This window comes from Malaya genurostris, chromosome 3 (genome assembly GCF_030247185.1).
Source record: "Malaya genurostris strain Urasoe2022 chromosome 3, Malgen_1.1, whole genome shotgun sequence".
Taxonomy (NCBI): domain Eukaryota; kingdom Metazoa; phylum Arthropoda; class Insecta; order Diptera; family Culicidae; genus Malaya; species Malaya genurostris.
The window spans coordinates 279,206,691-279,223,084 of NC_080572.1; the positions used below are offsets into that span (position 1 = coordinate 279,206,691).

The 16,394-nt window shown below is 40.7% G+C and overlaps 1 protein-coding gene across 4 annotated transcripts in view; it reads left to right on the forward strand.

The window, feature by feature from the left end:
* Nucleotides 1-287: 287 nt before the first annotated feature.
* LOC131435466 (SPARC-related modular calcium-binding protein 2) overlaps nucleotides 288-16,394 on the forward strand; it is a 74,458-nt gene continuing 58,351 nt past the window's right edge. For 2 of the 4 annotated variants that reach the window (XM_058603376.1, XM_058603380.1), the window contains exons 1-2: nucleotides 288-799; nucleotides 12,777-13,832. In XM_058603376.1, coding sequence (XP_058459359.1) covers nucleotides 13,755-13,832 — 78 coding nt within the window. In that variant the 5' untranslated portion in view covers nucleotides 288-799; nucleotides 12,777-13,754. Of the gene's footprint in view, nucleotides 800-8,003; nucleotides 8,268-12,776; nucleotides 13,833-16,394 lie in introns of those variants that run through there. The other 2 variants (XM_058603377.1, XM_058603379.1) reach the window with 2 other exon arrangements.

Consider the following 16,394-nt stretch of genomic DNA (forward strand, 5'->3'; position numbering starts at 1 on the left):
ACTGCACACAAGTTGTACTGCTATCAGATAATGTATCTTCAACATAAGTCAGAAGCGCTTTCTCGCTCATTGGCTTACATGTTTAACCGCCTATTTATTCTCGCTCTCGATGCTTCCGAACTCAATCTTTCTCTCTGTTTCTCATTGCACTCGATGCAACATTTTCATGCGATGCATCTTCCTGCGCAGACTGTTGCAGCTCTGGAGAGAGAGAATGCTGTGCTGTGATGCGAGCCTGGAAGCGCAATACGCTTCGGTTGAACCATCAGTTTCGATTGATACTCGCTCCGTGTAGGGCGCATGGTTCTTTGTATCTTCAGTCTCGGTCCCAGCTGTCTTTTGCTTCATCCCATCTCGGAGAACTGGCCGTACGTAAGACCGTCATTTCCGATTCCGCCGCAGTGAAACGAGCAAATCGGCGTAGAAGATCATCCTTGTCTGGAACGAGTCGTCCGATCGGTCGGTCGGTCGGTCAGTGTCGATGCAGCTTTCGAATCGAATGGTTGGTGAAGATTTTAGCTCCGGCTCACGAAGTGTGGTAGAATCTTTCGCGATCTCTGGAATGTACTACTCAAAGTGCTCTTAAGCTATCGATCATCTACGTTGACATCAAGTGCAAGGATTAGGTTAAATGGACTCGTAACTCGGAACATAATCGTAGATTGCGAACGCAGAGCGCTGCTTGATTGATGTGATTAGAGTGTGTGTGCTGCCGATTTTTTTTCGGTCGGTCAAAATCGTGCGCGATCTCCGAACCCCCCTTGCGAAAAATAAACATTTCCATCTTTAGAAAGCGAAGGTGAGTTATGCTAATTGATGAGATCAAATTTATTGGTGCGTATTTTTGGTTGGAGCTGATTGTTTTCTTTTGGTTGATTATTGTTTATTGGCTTGATTAGAATGGAAATCTTTTTTCACATTAAATCAATGTAATCGGCTCGCAATTATTTCAAGGCAAACGTTTACAGCTTGCTTCTATGTTGCATTCTGGAAATTTTCGAAATTTCCGCGAAACTGTAGTTTCTGTGCTTCTCATTTCTCGAATGGACAATGTATGGAACACTTGTAGAACTAATTTGATACTATCATTTTGCCGAAGAAAGTTTGTTGATACGTTAAGGCGTTTAAGAGTTATGCAATGTTTTTGAGTTTTTTGAAGGTATTTTTAAAACTAATTTAAATAAGTTACAAAAATAATACTCTTCCAATTTTCTTTTAAACTTTTTTTTATATTATGACCTTTCAGGAACCGCATAGGATACATTTTTATCGATCTGGCATCTAATGAATATTGATATTTGAAGCTTGACTAGTTTCTGATGAAAAAATAATCATAACTTTTTACTGGCAGCTCATATGAAAAAGCTTGGTTTTACAAATTTGTGCGTAATGATTAGTACAACAACTCTTCTGAAGACAACTTTACCGTAGAACGTTTCACAAAAAAGTTAGAACAAAAAAAGTGAATTTTCAGGAGCCACCCTACTTTTATTCGGGAAAATTGATGTAACTCGATCAAATGAAAAGCTAGAGAGGTGCTTTTTTCAGCAAAGTTGCTCAAAATAAAATTTCTTACAACTTTATTGCACAACAAAATCATTTTTGAGTTCAATTAAGAAAGTTAGATTTCAGATTTCAATCTAAATGAGGACCACCCTAGTAACATTTTTCATCAAAAGGAGCGTCATTTGATTACAAATAACTTTTGTGAAGACACCAACTACAAAAAACTATTATTTAATAGTGAAAATATTTTTGTCACGCTAATTTCCCGTTTCAGACCATGAAAACAGTTATGAAGTAATCTGAAATGTGCACAATTTACTGAACCGCCGCAATAAGAATAAAATAATCATTTGGCCAACCTTTCCCAAGAGCACTGGACCGGTTGCAAAAAATTTTTTCGAAAAGATATAAAAATGTGTTCAGGAATAAAAAAATAATATGTAAGAATAAACAAAATACAATGTGAAACTGTATTGTGACCGCAGAACCAACTAAAATTGTGTACCGTTGAATCCGGATTATGGTTCCGGAAAACTGCTCTTGAACTGTTACAAGGAATGCGACATGTCAAAAAACCAAGTCTTTTTTGAATGCCTTTTTGAATCAATTTTTGGAGCCCAGTAGATTTCCAAACTTAAGAAATCAAATCTAGAGTAATTTCGACGACACGACCTGCCACTCGTCTATCAAAACTGTATCGCAAATTTAACTACCCCTCAATAACTCGTAATGTCAAAATTGAATCGTACGAAAAATATTAAAAACTGGCAACTAAGAATAAACAACTCTACTTCTAATAACAGTTACCTTCACCGTAGACACTGGTGTTTATTATCAAATCAAATTAATTTTGTCGAAATTCGAAGAATAGTTTTGTTGAGATAAACCATGAACGTTCAACAGACAAAATAAAATAATTTAATGTTCGAACAATAGCTCGTAGGACCTGGAGAATGAGAATAATACTGAGTGAAAATGTAGTGATTATCTTAGACAAACATCGTCAATTGATTATTGGGATGCAACGATTGAACCAAACTAGAAAATTCGAAGATAAGGAAGTTATTGCTTGTTCTTCATATGCTTCAGATATTTAAAAATATGTACGTAAGCACCGGAGAACACTTATGTTTGAAGCTTTTAAAGCGTTCTCTTTGAAAATGACATATTGGACATACTCTGCCCATACTCGCATATCAGTCCCATATCGATTTTCGCCATTTTTGAGTTAGCTTGAGGAATAAAATCTATCCTCAATATACTCCCAGAAATTGCAATAAAAGTTGAGGGTTTGTTCAGTAAAATGTGAAAAAATATCAACTCATGTCTGTCCCATATGCAAAATACCCGCATATCAGTCCCATTCAGTGCAAATTTCAATAATTTTATTTGCTTAAATGTTGGAATAGTGAAGGTGTGTTACCGATATTTAATGTAATAATATCATGATTTAGCATTAGGTAGCACAATATATCAAAAAATTCGAAAATAATATTTTAATCGTCTTTTTCTCGACTTGCCGATTTTCCATATGGGACTGATATGCAAGTATGGGCAGTACTGGACATATTCATAATTTTAAATTATGATTGTTTCAATAAGCAGCATTGTGAATGAAAGCAATAATCGAAAAACTTAACAAAAGATAGCATATGAACAAATTGAGATCAATTATTTGTATATTTGTATCTTAAAATATATAAAAAAACTCAGTTGAATATTTGTTGCAATTCAAGGATAACATCGTTTGCCTTCGTTATCTTGATTAAAATAAAACATTCCCAGTTGCTCGAAAACTGAGTAGAACGCATAACTAACTTTATTTTAATTAATATAACATTTTATTTCCTCAATGTTATTAATATTTGATCCACATGTTGAGCATACACAATACCAAGGATTGGTGATGTTGATAACAGTTCTTCTTCTGCGTGATATTATTCGTTGGCGAAATTTCTTTTTCCAGTTGTCTATAAAAGCAATATTTCGTTAGCTACGAAATGAAATTTCTTTAATTTATAATGTGTTGTTACCCGTATGCATCTAGAGATAGATTCCTTGGTGGTCATCATTATCGCACAGTCGGGATACCGATCCGATTTATCAGGCTTGCCAATACCATTGAAAATAACTGCTGAAGCAAATACAAATAATTTGTATTTGGTTGAAGTATCTTGATTGTCCGATTTCATGGCACTGCTGTTTTTGATTGTAAATTCTTTTACATTGACTCCCGATGATGTTACGCGGCGTCGCCACACGAATTCACTCTAGGAGGAGAATATATTTTTCTTCCGCGAACAGAAATACACAAAATTTTATCGCACCAGTGCGAAACGATATGCTTACACGTTGAGAGCTTCACCGGAAGTCCAATATATAATTTTTCCATTTGTTTATGTTTATTTGTACTATTGGGATACCATGGTAACAAGCTCGTAGCAACCACGACAGTGTTGCTAAAGAAGATTATTTTCATCATTATCAAGGGGTCGCTATATTTGTGGTAACTGGTGGTAAATCGCTCACGGACACTTTTTATTCCATTTTTTCTTCTGAATATCTGGTCGTGTCGTCGGTAGTTTCGTTAAACTTTCGTGTTGTGAAATTTTGAAAATGCATCCAGATGAGCATAGTAAAGAAAGACGTGGTCCTACGTCTAACTGTCCGATTGTCCAATTTTACTATCAGGTATACAACTTTGCTTCCGCCGTTTTCTGATAGGTGGCTGTACCGGCTGAGGCTGGTCAAAATACATAGATGATAATGCCTTTAAAGTGAGTGTGTACAGTGCCTAACGAATTGTCATCGCCGTTTCAGTGACACCTGTTCTTGTTTTCGTATTATTCACGCTCGAAAATGTCTGTTTATGTGTCCAATTCTCGCCATTTGCGGAAAGTTTTACTTTTCTGTTACAATTCGCAAAAAATGCAGCTGAAGAGCATCGAATGCTCTCAGAAACTTACGGTGATGCTGCTCTGAGTAAAAAAACGTGTCGGGAATGGTTTCAACGTTTTAAAAATGGTGATTTAGATGTTGAAGACAAACATGGTGGTTGAAGAGAAGAAACCTTCAAAGATGAACAACTAGAAGCATTGCTTGATGAAGAGCTCTTAAAACCGGGTGAAACCATCACAGGAGATCGCTACCGAACGCAACTGATGCGCCTTAGTCGCGCACTAAAAGAAAAGCGGCCACAATATCAAGAGCGACATGACAAAGTCATCCTCCAACACTACAATGCTAGGCCTCACGTCGCAAAAGTGGTCAAAAAGTACCTGGAAACGCTGAAATGGGAAGTCTTGCCCCACCCGCCGTATTCCCCAGATGTCGCCTCTTCTGACCTCCACTTATTCCGTTCGATGGCACACGGCCTGACAGATCAACATTTGCAATCCTTCGAAGAGTTGGAAAAATGGATTGCTTCATGGATAGCGTCAAAAGAGGACTCCTTTTTTCGAGCCGGTATCCGAAAATTGCCGGAAAGATGGGAGAAAGTTGTCGCTAGCGATTGACAATACTTTGAATAATACATCTGTAAGCACTTTTTCGCAATAAAGCTTTTAATTTTGGAAAAAAACGGCGGGAGCAAAGTTGTACACCTGATATAATTTAAAATAATTCGCGAAATATATAATGGATTTAAGGAGTGTATCAAAAAAAGGCTATCCACATACATTTGTGTTGTACGCATGTATTTGTGATGGTTTTTTATGCTCAGATCACAGCATGCTGTGCGTTTGGCTGTCAGCTTTCATTTGTTTACTTGTTTATGCGAAGTGAAAATTATGGTTCTGGACACATGGCTAAGTGAGAAGGGTATTACTATGCGAAAATGGGCGAAGCGGTTTGGAATTCATCATTCCAGTGTTAAAACCATCATTAATAAGTTTGGAGAACACTGTTCTTTGGATCAGTTACTAGGAAGAGGCAGAAAACCTGGATCTTCCAAAGCGAAACTGGACCAGAAAGTGGTATCTCTAATCATGAAGAACAAATCAATGTCAATACGTGATTTGGCAAAAAAAAATCAGAATGATCCAGCGTATCAAGAGGCGAAATCATCTGAAGACCTACAAGAAGCAGAAAATGTCGAAATAAAGTGTAGAACAGAAGAAGCGAGCAGCAACAAGGGTCCGGAAATTGTATTCGCGTCTTTTGCAGTGTCCGGATGCATGCGTTTTGATGGACGATGAAACTTATTAAAGGAAGACTCAAAACTCCTTCCAGTTTCACAATACTTTACTGTCGTCGTTGGGGAGGATGTGAGCGATGCGGACAGGTCGATTCAAGTGGAGAAATTCGGTCGAAAGGTACTGGTATGGCAAGCAATATGTTCCTGTGGTTCGAAGTCAACCATTTTTTACACTACCGGAACTATAAGTGCAGAAATCTATCGATCTGATTGTCTCCAGAAGAGATTGCTGCCTTTGTATAAGAAGCATAGCACACCTCCACTGTTTTGGCCGGATTTAGCGTCGGCTGAATATGCCAAACCCACTCTCAATTGGTTTGCGGAAAAGGGTATATTTTTCGTTGAAAAAATATCAATCCACCTAATTGCCCTCAGCTTCGACCCATCGAACGTTACTGGGCAATCGTGAAGAGGGTCTTAAAGGAGACTGGTAAGGCAGCTGGGAACATGCAGGAGTTTAAAACAATTTGGCCTCAAACGTCCAAAAAATGCGATGCAACAATTGTCCGGAACTTGATGAGGAGCGTTCGATCGAAAGTTCGAAAATTCGTGAAGGAATAACTTAAATTTCATCCGGTTTTCATTATGCTCAAGTTTAACCTCGTACAATAAAGAATCAATTTTTAGTTTGAATAAAATATCGTTTTCCATCATAATTTGAAAGAAAAATTTTTGGATAGCTTATTTTCGATACACTCCGTAATGAAATCGATTTCTACTTGGTTCATACGTCCGAGTCTTCTGAAACTTCTAATGGCTTTTTCCTCAGTGTGGAAGTAGCGACTTGAGAATATAATCTGGCTTGCTTTGATCCACTGTGAAACAAACCAGTGAACAGATTTCTGAACCTATTGCATGTTTTGCTTATATCGTCTTGATAACGTTGATCCTCAGTGAGTCTAAAATGTGGTTGACCCCAGTAAAATATCTGCGTGCCAAAATACCAGTTGAATGTAGTATGCATGTAACCTGATCCCTCTCACTCAAAAGTAACAGGTGACCTATTCCGCTTGTTACCGTCGATTACTGAAGTTTGGAAGCATGGGATTTTTTTTTCTTATTTTTAATACCGTCCGAACATGGTGATGCTAATTGTATTCGAACGACGACACCAGGAGAGGTTCTTCCATAAACAACGAATTATATCTTTATCCCTATCAGGGCTGGCACTTGGTTGACGATTCCATGATCCAGACTAAGCGTAGTTCAAGGCAGTACCCCGTCGCAAGAGCCCTGAGAGGTGCTGTACCTTTTCGGGACATTTATGCATATGTTTTTTTTTTCTTTTGAACATTTTAGTTCTCTCTTGTTAAGCTTTCTTCCACGACACCACTGAAACCATCAATACGATCAGCTAAAAAGACGGACAACGGACGGCTGTAGATCGCGATCAGGGTCTGCGGAAAGGCGCGCGCTGGTCCCCAGTACAAAAAAAAAAATGAAAAGCGAAGGTGTGTAAAACGAAATAATCTGTTCATACGGAACAGAGTTGGACGTAGGATTTCCACAATCGTTAGGTCGGCCTCCCCGGTTGATTATGCTATCACGGCTTTTGATCGTATGCACTGCAATGATTTGTCGTCGATTTTAACTTGTGTCCCCTCATTCCGCCCCATTCGTATGCAGACTTAGAGCTGCAAAATTACCGTCCCGAAAATGCCCTTTTTCAAAGAAGTACATTGTATAATTGCGATAAGTGCATGACGCAGCGTGGCGAGATTGGCCACGGTAAAATTTATGTGCGTTCAACGTCCATTCAAGGGTTCGCCGTCACACGGTGAGAACATGACTGATTGTCCGTGAGAGTGTGAGGTGTTATTAACGTCAGGTTTTGTTGACAAATTTTTGCACTAATCCGAAACCTTTTTGGGACACTTGACCCCCCAAAAAAAATCAGTAAACGCGTGAACTGAACTGACATCCCCTCGCCTACACTACAAAACATAAGCGTGTGTGTGTGCTTGAGATGAGCCTAACAGCATTAGCATCTCACAGATTCATCGTAAATCGTGGCACCGATCGCCCCGCGCAAACATCTTCAGCTTCCAAACCCCACCGCCGCGGCGTTTCGTTGACCGGAATTTTGAATACATATTTTAATTTTTGTAAAACTCTTCACATGAACCAACGAATACCGCGGGCAGCGCGAATCCACAGTGCATGGCAAGAAGCACCGCACCGCATCTCGCGTTTTACTCGGACTCGGCCCGCGAGAAGAATGTCCATAAGCGCACAATCAGCAGCTGTCAGCGTTCCAGTCCTCTGGAGCGGGCTTTCAGTTCGATGCTTGAATTCAACGCGACCGGTTCGAGGTGGTGCCGATCTGCATCTGTTTTTTTTCTTCTTCTCCGTTCTGCTCTCCGGCGACGAGTGAAACACTTCTGAAACGGTGGAATTTCGAGTTTTTGGGCGTTTTCCGCAGCGGCTAATTGGTGATAACTGATTATACTGGAACTGTGGACATTCCGCGGGTGTGCCCAGCGCGAGTTGGACTGTAGCACGAATTAATCACTGTCGTAGATTCGGTAAGCCGCGAAGGTTTGAAGATTTTGGATAAGCACAGCAGGTACGGGACATTGCTTCACAATCACGTGTTGCACATTTAGAGGTTTGCCGTTTTGAACCGTGGAATGATTGATTCGAACCGAACTGTGACGTCATCAGTCAGTTTAATCATGTTTTCGCTCAGGAAAGAGTGCCAATTGAAGAAAAAAAACAATAACAAACCTAATCTTGTGCTTCGATGACTCTATCTTTCGGATTGCAGCTTCGAGTACACGAGGAAAAAATAACATCTTCATTTTAACACACTTTCTATACTGAAGCTAAGAAAAAGTTGTAATTTCTAAATTAAATTGATAACTGATTTCAAGCGTCAACGATTGATTTACAAACTTAAGCAGAGATGTTGAACTGGTAAAAATGGAATCCCATCTGGAACTAGGAAAAATACCAAGTTATTAGACTTCATCTCCTTAAATTGGATGAAAACCTGTTTTTATCCACCTACTGGTGCTATAATGCCTTACTCATATAACTCATGTTTTTATTAACATTACTAAGAAATTCTTCAAACAACTTTTCTTTGAATATTGAATAGGAACAAAAAAGTTTGCTTGGGCATACATTAGTATAATCTTTTCAATTTTTTTAGTGAATAGGAATTCTTGTTTTTCTTTTGCATTTTTGCTCTAAATTACGGTTTACCATTTTAAACACATCTCACCCTGTTGCACCGGAAGTGATATCTGAAAAAAATCAAAAGTAGCCTATTTTTATATACGTTGGCCCTTTCATTTGAGTCTAAGTTTGTGAAAATCGACGTAGCTGTTTCTGAGAAAATGAAGAGAGCTCTTTTTTTAATTCCCCTGCTAAATCTAAGCTTACGAAGATCGGTTTAGCCGTTTCTGAGAAATTGAAGTGATTTCCGGTCTGGAGCACACGAGCACTTTTTCGGCTATTTGATTTTTACGTGTCATGTAAAAAAACACGCTCCTGAAAATGAAATTTTTATATTTATCAGTCTGTAATTCCGGAACCAGAAATCGTATCCGGACGAAGTTTGGTAGTGTGTAAAATAGGGTTGACCTTGCGTTTGAACCTAAGTTTGTGAAAATTGGTTGAGCGTTCTATGAGAAAATCAAGAGCACTTTTGATGTGCATTTTTATTTTCTATATAAAGACTGTCCCACAAAGTATGGACGCACTTTGATTTCGCTGTAAATAACTCACAAGTGTTAGATATTCAAATTTTATTCGATATACTGATAATATTATACTACAACAACAGAATATTATTCTCAACATTTGCTACTTAGCCATTGTAGACTAGCTGGCGCACCTTCGTTCCTCATCAAATTCCGTATAGATGTGCCTTCGTTAATGCCCAAAATTCCTCAATTGATCGAAGTTGTGGGCAATTTGGTGGATTCATGTCTTTTGGGACGAAAGTGACATTTTTGGTAGTATACCATTCTACCGTTGTTTTCGAGCAGTGGCAAGAAGCAAGATCTAGCCAGAAGACAACAGGATCCTTGTGGCTTCGAATCATGGGTAGAAGTCGTTTTTGTAAACATTACTTGATGTATATTTCGCTGTTCATTGAAGCAGTGGTGATGAAGGGTTTCGAAATCTTACCGCAGCTACAAATTGCTTGCCAGACCATAGCTTTCTTACTAAATTTTTCGACTTTAATCGATGTCTCGGACTGGTTTAACACTTGCCCTTCTCGCACCGTATAATATTGTGTTCCCGGCAAGGATTTGTAATCGAGTTTCACGTAGGTTTCGTCGTCCATGATTATGCAGCTCAAATTTCCAGCAAGAATCGTATTGTACATCTTTCGAACCCTCGGTCTGATCGATGCTTCTTGTTTCGGACTACGTTTTGGTTGCCAAGTGGTTAGAAAAGAGTGTAAACAACAGGACGCAGCCATAAAAATTGACAGATTCTGAACCATTGCGAAATGGCAGCGGTTTTTGGTTGCGTCCATACTTTCTGGGACAGTTTTTAGGGGTGCAAATTAGAAACTCAAGGAAAATACGCGTTTCAATTTTGATTGATTGAAATTTCGATTAGTAGCGGGCAGTGTCCTATTTTGTCTGCTAAAAATCTCCGGCATACCGGAGTTCCCTGCCATAGAGTATAGACGACGGTTTGGAAGGATTAAGTGATATATCAGAGGGAAAGCATCGCTCTGATTGTTCAATCGGTGCAAAAGCGAAGCTGTTGGACACACAAGAATCTATAAATAGAAGCGAAATTATAGCTAACGTTTCAGTTCTACACGTAGCATGCTAGAGGTAGGTTGTTGCTAGGCAGCAAGACAAAAAGTGCCATAAAACGATTTGAACCTTTAACTGGTATGCAGCGAAAACAAACATATTTTGACATCAGTTTTCGATATATTGTAGAAAAATTACATTTTTATGCATTTCACTGATTATATTGCAGAAAATCCTAGTTTCTGTGAAACGCTGGTGGCAGCTGTCCAGTGTTTTTGAACTCCTGCTTGTTTTGGGCCACTGTACCTTCCTTCCGAAAGTGCCGCTTGACAATTGCCCAATACCTTTCAATTAGCCGAAGATCCGGGCCGTTCGGTGGGTTGATGCCCTTTTCCACGAATTGTACATTATTTTTTCACAACCACTGTAGAACGGAGTTGGCGTAGTGGACTGAAGCCAAATCCGGCCAGAAGAGAGGAGGAGCCTTATGCTTTCTGTACAGTGGCAGCATTCTCTCTTCAAACATTCTTCCTCGTACACCTTGGCGTTAATTGAGCCCTTCGTGAAGAAAATCGACGACCGCAAACCACAGGTACAAATTGCTTGCCAGACCAACACCACCTACCCAAACTTTTCCATTGCCACCGTGGTGTCAGTGTCGTCCAGGTCCTGGTACACCGATTTCGTATAATATTGTGGTCCGGGCAGCGCTCGAGAGTCTTCCTTGACGTAGGTTTCGTCGACGATTAGGATGCATCCGTCTTTATTCTGTAGAATCCGGTTATACAGTTTTCGCGCTCTTGTTTTGGCCTGAACTTGCTGTACCAAGGACTTTTTCGGCACCTTCTGTTTCTTGTACGTTTTCAGGGAGCTCCGAACTTTGATCCGTTGAATCATCCCGATGCTGGTGTTGAACTGCTTGGCCAAATCTCGCGTCGACGCCGATGGGTTTTTCCTGATGTACTCAACCACTTTTAAGTCCCGGTTGGGCTGGCTGGGACCCGTATTCCTACCGGATCGGGGCAAATCCTTTATGGAAAGGGTCTTACAGAACTTCTCGATAATATTTTTGACACTGGTGTAGTGCACTTTCACCCGTTTTGCAATTTCGTTGTACGTGACACCACTTTCTGAGCACCAAGTGTGCAGAATTTTCCTTCGCGTTTCCGGATCAATTCGACTCATCATGGAAACGATAAACCGTACCGAAACCAATCGATTGCGCAGCTGATATTGACATGTAAACAAACATGTCACCTCAAAACACGCTGCAAAAAATCGAGCCATTTCAGAGTAATAACTGTTTGAATGTTGCTAACTACTTATCGATACCCTCCTTATGCATCTAGAACTAGAACACTACTGAATATGCCCTTAATTCTAAGCAGTTTTTACTATCTTTTTTCATGAATCACTGGATATGAAGCGAAATTGCTCAATATCGTTCGTACTGTAACTTGATATTGTGTCAAACATAAATAATCATTGTCATGGTAACGACGCATCTAGCGATCAGACGCTTGTTGTTTTGCTTCAAAAGACTGAAACTGACAGTGTACTGAGCTCATCGAGGGGTTCTATTTAAATGATTTAAATGTTACATTGAGTTTATTTTTGATAATACGATTGTTGTGGATGGTCTAAGATTTTTTCCTACGAATTTGCAAAACATGGGTGAATAAAATGATGAATAAGAAGCCGGTTGTCAGTTCTTAGACGTTAAAGAGATTCGACCAAATTGAAAATTCGTTCTCGTTCAATTACCTTTTTCATTCATCAACTATAAATTTATACTCTACCGGCAGACCGAGAGTGAAATGTTTACTGCACTCCCGGGCTTATCCGTTTCACGCTGATTAACAGAAATGGCGCATCCAGCGGATATGGTTTTGACCGAAAAGTTTATGGCACTATTTACCGCGCGTCTCCATTTGACTTTGAGCTTGAACGATTATCCCGGCAGCAAAGCCACGGAACAAAAAAAAAAGAATGGTAACAAAGACGGCAAAAGGAAAACGCAACCCACGCCGAATATCAGCGCTGCGCGCGCGAATGCACTTGCCAATGTTCCACCCGGACAAAATGGACGGTTAATTTACGGTTTAATAATTGAAGCAAATTGCACGTTGCCTGGAACTGTCGACTGCGTATGTCACTGCCATTTGCACAAAGTATCATCTTTCCCCAAAGGCATCTCATACGTGTCATTCTTGTCCTTCTCTGATCCCACCCACTTCCCCTACGACTTGGTGTCCCAATCGAGAACCCACACCCCGCGAAATCTTGAATTGAAATATTTATTCCAATGTTTTAATCTTGGCTTTTACTTTTTGCGACTTTCTATTTCACAGATTTGCTGCGAAGTTTTGGACAGTTTCAGAACTACTATTAGTAGAGTAGGTGGCTGGTGCTAATTGATAGGACGAAATGATGAAGCCATCAATGGTCAATATGAGTGAGTGAATAAACCCCCATTCTGAGTGACAGTCGGTTGCCCCCGGTGTAGTTGAACTCCGGCGACTCTTCCAGGACAAGACGTGCATTGGAAAAGAAGATGTGCGAGAAGTCGAAAATCAAATAAATAAATTTATTATCAAATCAGGTCAACTTGTATTAAAAAGCAATATTGCCGAGTGTGAGCATTGAATGCGGTTTTAGTGCGTGTGTAGTCGACAGAAGAGAAAAAGAGCAGAGACCCGCGTGAGGCTGATGCGCTTCGTGGCCGTTGGTGTGCCGGCAAGAAGACGCGTGAATAAAAATAATAACAGAAAAAAGAACTTTCAATCAAAATACGTTCGACGACTTCGGTGCGGTGCAGTTTTGCCACTTTGCGGAACGCCGTTTGTCGAAGAAAGAAATCGCTTGGTCGGCTTAAGTAGATAGTGGCGGTGCTAATCATAGTAATACAATACTGCGGCTAGCGGCTGTTAATCATCGGGCGGGCGAAAAAGCGCGCATGTGGTGTGAGTGTTTGGGCATTTTACATACGTAAGTTAGGTTTGCTAATAGTGATAATAAGTGCACTGTTTCGAACCGGTTCTCGGCCTGGAGAGTAAAAAAATTTTACCACAACAGTACTCTCCGTACTACTGAGTGCTGCTTACTGGTGGTGCACTGGTAGTCTCTCCGATAGTGGGCAATAAATCAAACCGAAACTGTCAGAAGGAATTAGATTTCCGAGCCGCCTTCAATAGGAACAGCGTGCCGGTCTCGACTGAAGAATCACCGGACATCAGCCGGGCACTGTCAAGTGGTTTGTAGGTTACCGTAGGAATTGTCAATTGAACACAATCTTGATAGGTGTCTCCCGGAACGGCAAAGTGATCAAGATGAAACTGGCGGTGGCCTGCCTGATAGTGCTGGTGCTGCGCGGTTCGCTGGCTATTCCGCCCAAGTCGGAACCTACGGTGAGTACAATTAACAGTGTTTTTTTTTTGTTCTAATGTAGCCTCATATTCAATCATATGTACAAGGATGTGCACGTTTTCGAGGCTAAAAATAATCAATGTTGTGTGAGGTCTTATATTCAACGCTTGCAACAACCTAAAAAATGTGAGAAATTTTTTGCTATTCGACGGAAGAGATTGATCTTTTAATTACTTTGCAAAATCAACCACAGGAGTATGAACGAATGGTAGCCATGATCGATTGAACCGAAAAAAATGTGAAAAATGTATCAGTATCATTTGAATAGGACCCCTCGATGAGCTCAGTTCACTGTCAGTTTCAGTCTTTTGAAACAAAACAACATGATCGCTAGATGCTTCGTAACTATGACAATGATTGTTTATGTTTCGAAAAATATCAAGTTACAGTATGAACGATATTGAGCAAATTTGCCTTATATCCAGTGATTCTTATAATAAGAAAGTGAAAACTACTTAGAACCATTGCCTAGAATTTATTTAGTTTGCTATTGCCTCATCTCATGAAGCATTAAAGTCAGTTGTGGCAAGAAATCATTATGGGCTGAATGAAAACATATGTTTGCTTCCTTTCTAACTTGTACCTATTGTTTCCATGGCATTTTGTCGGAACTAGTCGACGCTTGTTAACGGAGGGTCAATAAAATTACATTATTACTGAACCAACTGGATCAAAATTACTGACCCAAAATTTTGCAATGAATCGTATGGGACATTGTAATCTTGAATTTATCTTTGGTATCTGAATGTATTCTCATACTACTCTGTGCAAAAAGTAGTAAGACTTTTGAATTATATTTCGCGCGGAAACGTTATTCGTCGAAATTTTTTTTTCTAGGTTGGTACGACTGTCAGTGACATCTGTGCCGAGTGTCACGTCAAAACATTCTTTAGTGTTTAGCAAACGTCTGTCTTTCTGAAGTATTAAAAGTGCAATCGGCGATTTTTACAACAGAGAAGTTCCATTAAATTTTATGCGCCGAATCAAATTTCTGGTACCGAAACGTTCAAAATGCTGCCTAAGGCCTTCGGTGATAATTGTATGTCGCGAGCAAGTGTTTTTGAATGGTACAAGTTGTTCAAAGCGGGTCGAGAATGCGTTGACGACGAACCACGTCCAAATCAAGGCAATGTTGACAGTTTTCTTTTAATATCGAAGTGTATATATATATTTCTGATATTACATCTTTTAAGATTTTATCTGATCAACAATTCTTCTCCATGTAACTCGATCCATGGCTGCTTGTCTCCAACCACGTCGGCGCCCGATACTATCCAGGTTTCGCTCCACTTGGTCCAGCCACCGTGCACGCTGCGCTCCTCTTTGTCTTGTACCTGCCGGATTAGAGGTGAACACCAACTTGGTGGGGCTGTTGTCCGGCATTCTCACGACATGTCCCGCCCACCGTACCCTTCCAGCCTGGGCTACTTTCCGGATACTTGGCTCACCGTAGAGTTGCGCTAGTTCATGGTTCATTCTTCTCCTCCACACTCCATTTTCCTGCACACCACCGAAGATCGTTCTCAGCACCCTCCTTTCGAAGACTTCGAGTGCTTGCAGGTCCCCCTCGAGCATTGTCCACGTTTCGTGCCCGTAGAGAACCACCGGTCTTATCAGTGATTTGTACATGGTGCACTTCGTGCGGGGGTGAAGTTTCCTGGATCTCAATGTTTTGTGGAGTCCATAGTAGGCACGACTTCCGGATATAATGCGCCTCCTGATCTCCCGGCTGGTGTCGTTGTCCGCAGTCACCAGTGAGCCAAGATAGATGAACTCGTCAACCACCTCGAACTCGTCGCCGTCGATCGTAATACTGCTGCCCAGACGTTGCCTATCGCTTTCAGTTCCGCCAGCCAGCATGTACTTTGTCTTAGACACATTTATCCTCAGTCCTACTCGTGCCGCTTCGCGCTTTAGTCGGGTATACAGATCTGCTACCGTCTCCTTGTTTCTACCGATTATATCCACGTCATCAGCGAAGCACACGAATTGTCCGGACTTCGTGAAAATCGTGCCCCGCATGTTGAGCCGCGCTCTTCGCATAACTCCTTCAAGTGCGATGTTGAACAGCAGGCAGGACAACCCATCACCTTGTCTTAATCCCCTACGTGATTCGAACGGTTCCGAGAAACCGCCCGCAATCTTGACACAACACTGTACACCATCCATCGTAGTCTTAGTCAGTCTTGTCAGCTTCCCAGGGAAGCCGTTCTCGTCCATAATTTTCCATAGCTCTACACGGTCTACCGTGTCGTATGCGGCTTTGAAGTCGATGAACAGATGATGCGTCGGGACCCGGTATTCACGGCATTTTTGGAGGATTTGCCGTATAGTGAAGATTTAGTCGTTTGTTGATCTGCCGTTGATGAACCCGGCCTGATAACTCCCGACAAATCCATTTACCAGTGGTGATAGGCGCCGGAACAGGATCTGGGATAACACTTTGTAGGCGGCATTTGACACTGTGATTGCCCTGTAGTTTGCACAGTCCAATTTGTCACCTTTCTTGTATATCGGGGTGATGACCCCTTCCTTCCACTCCT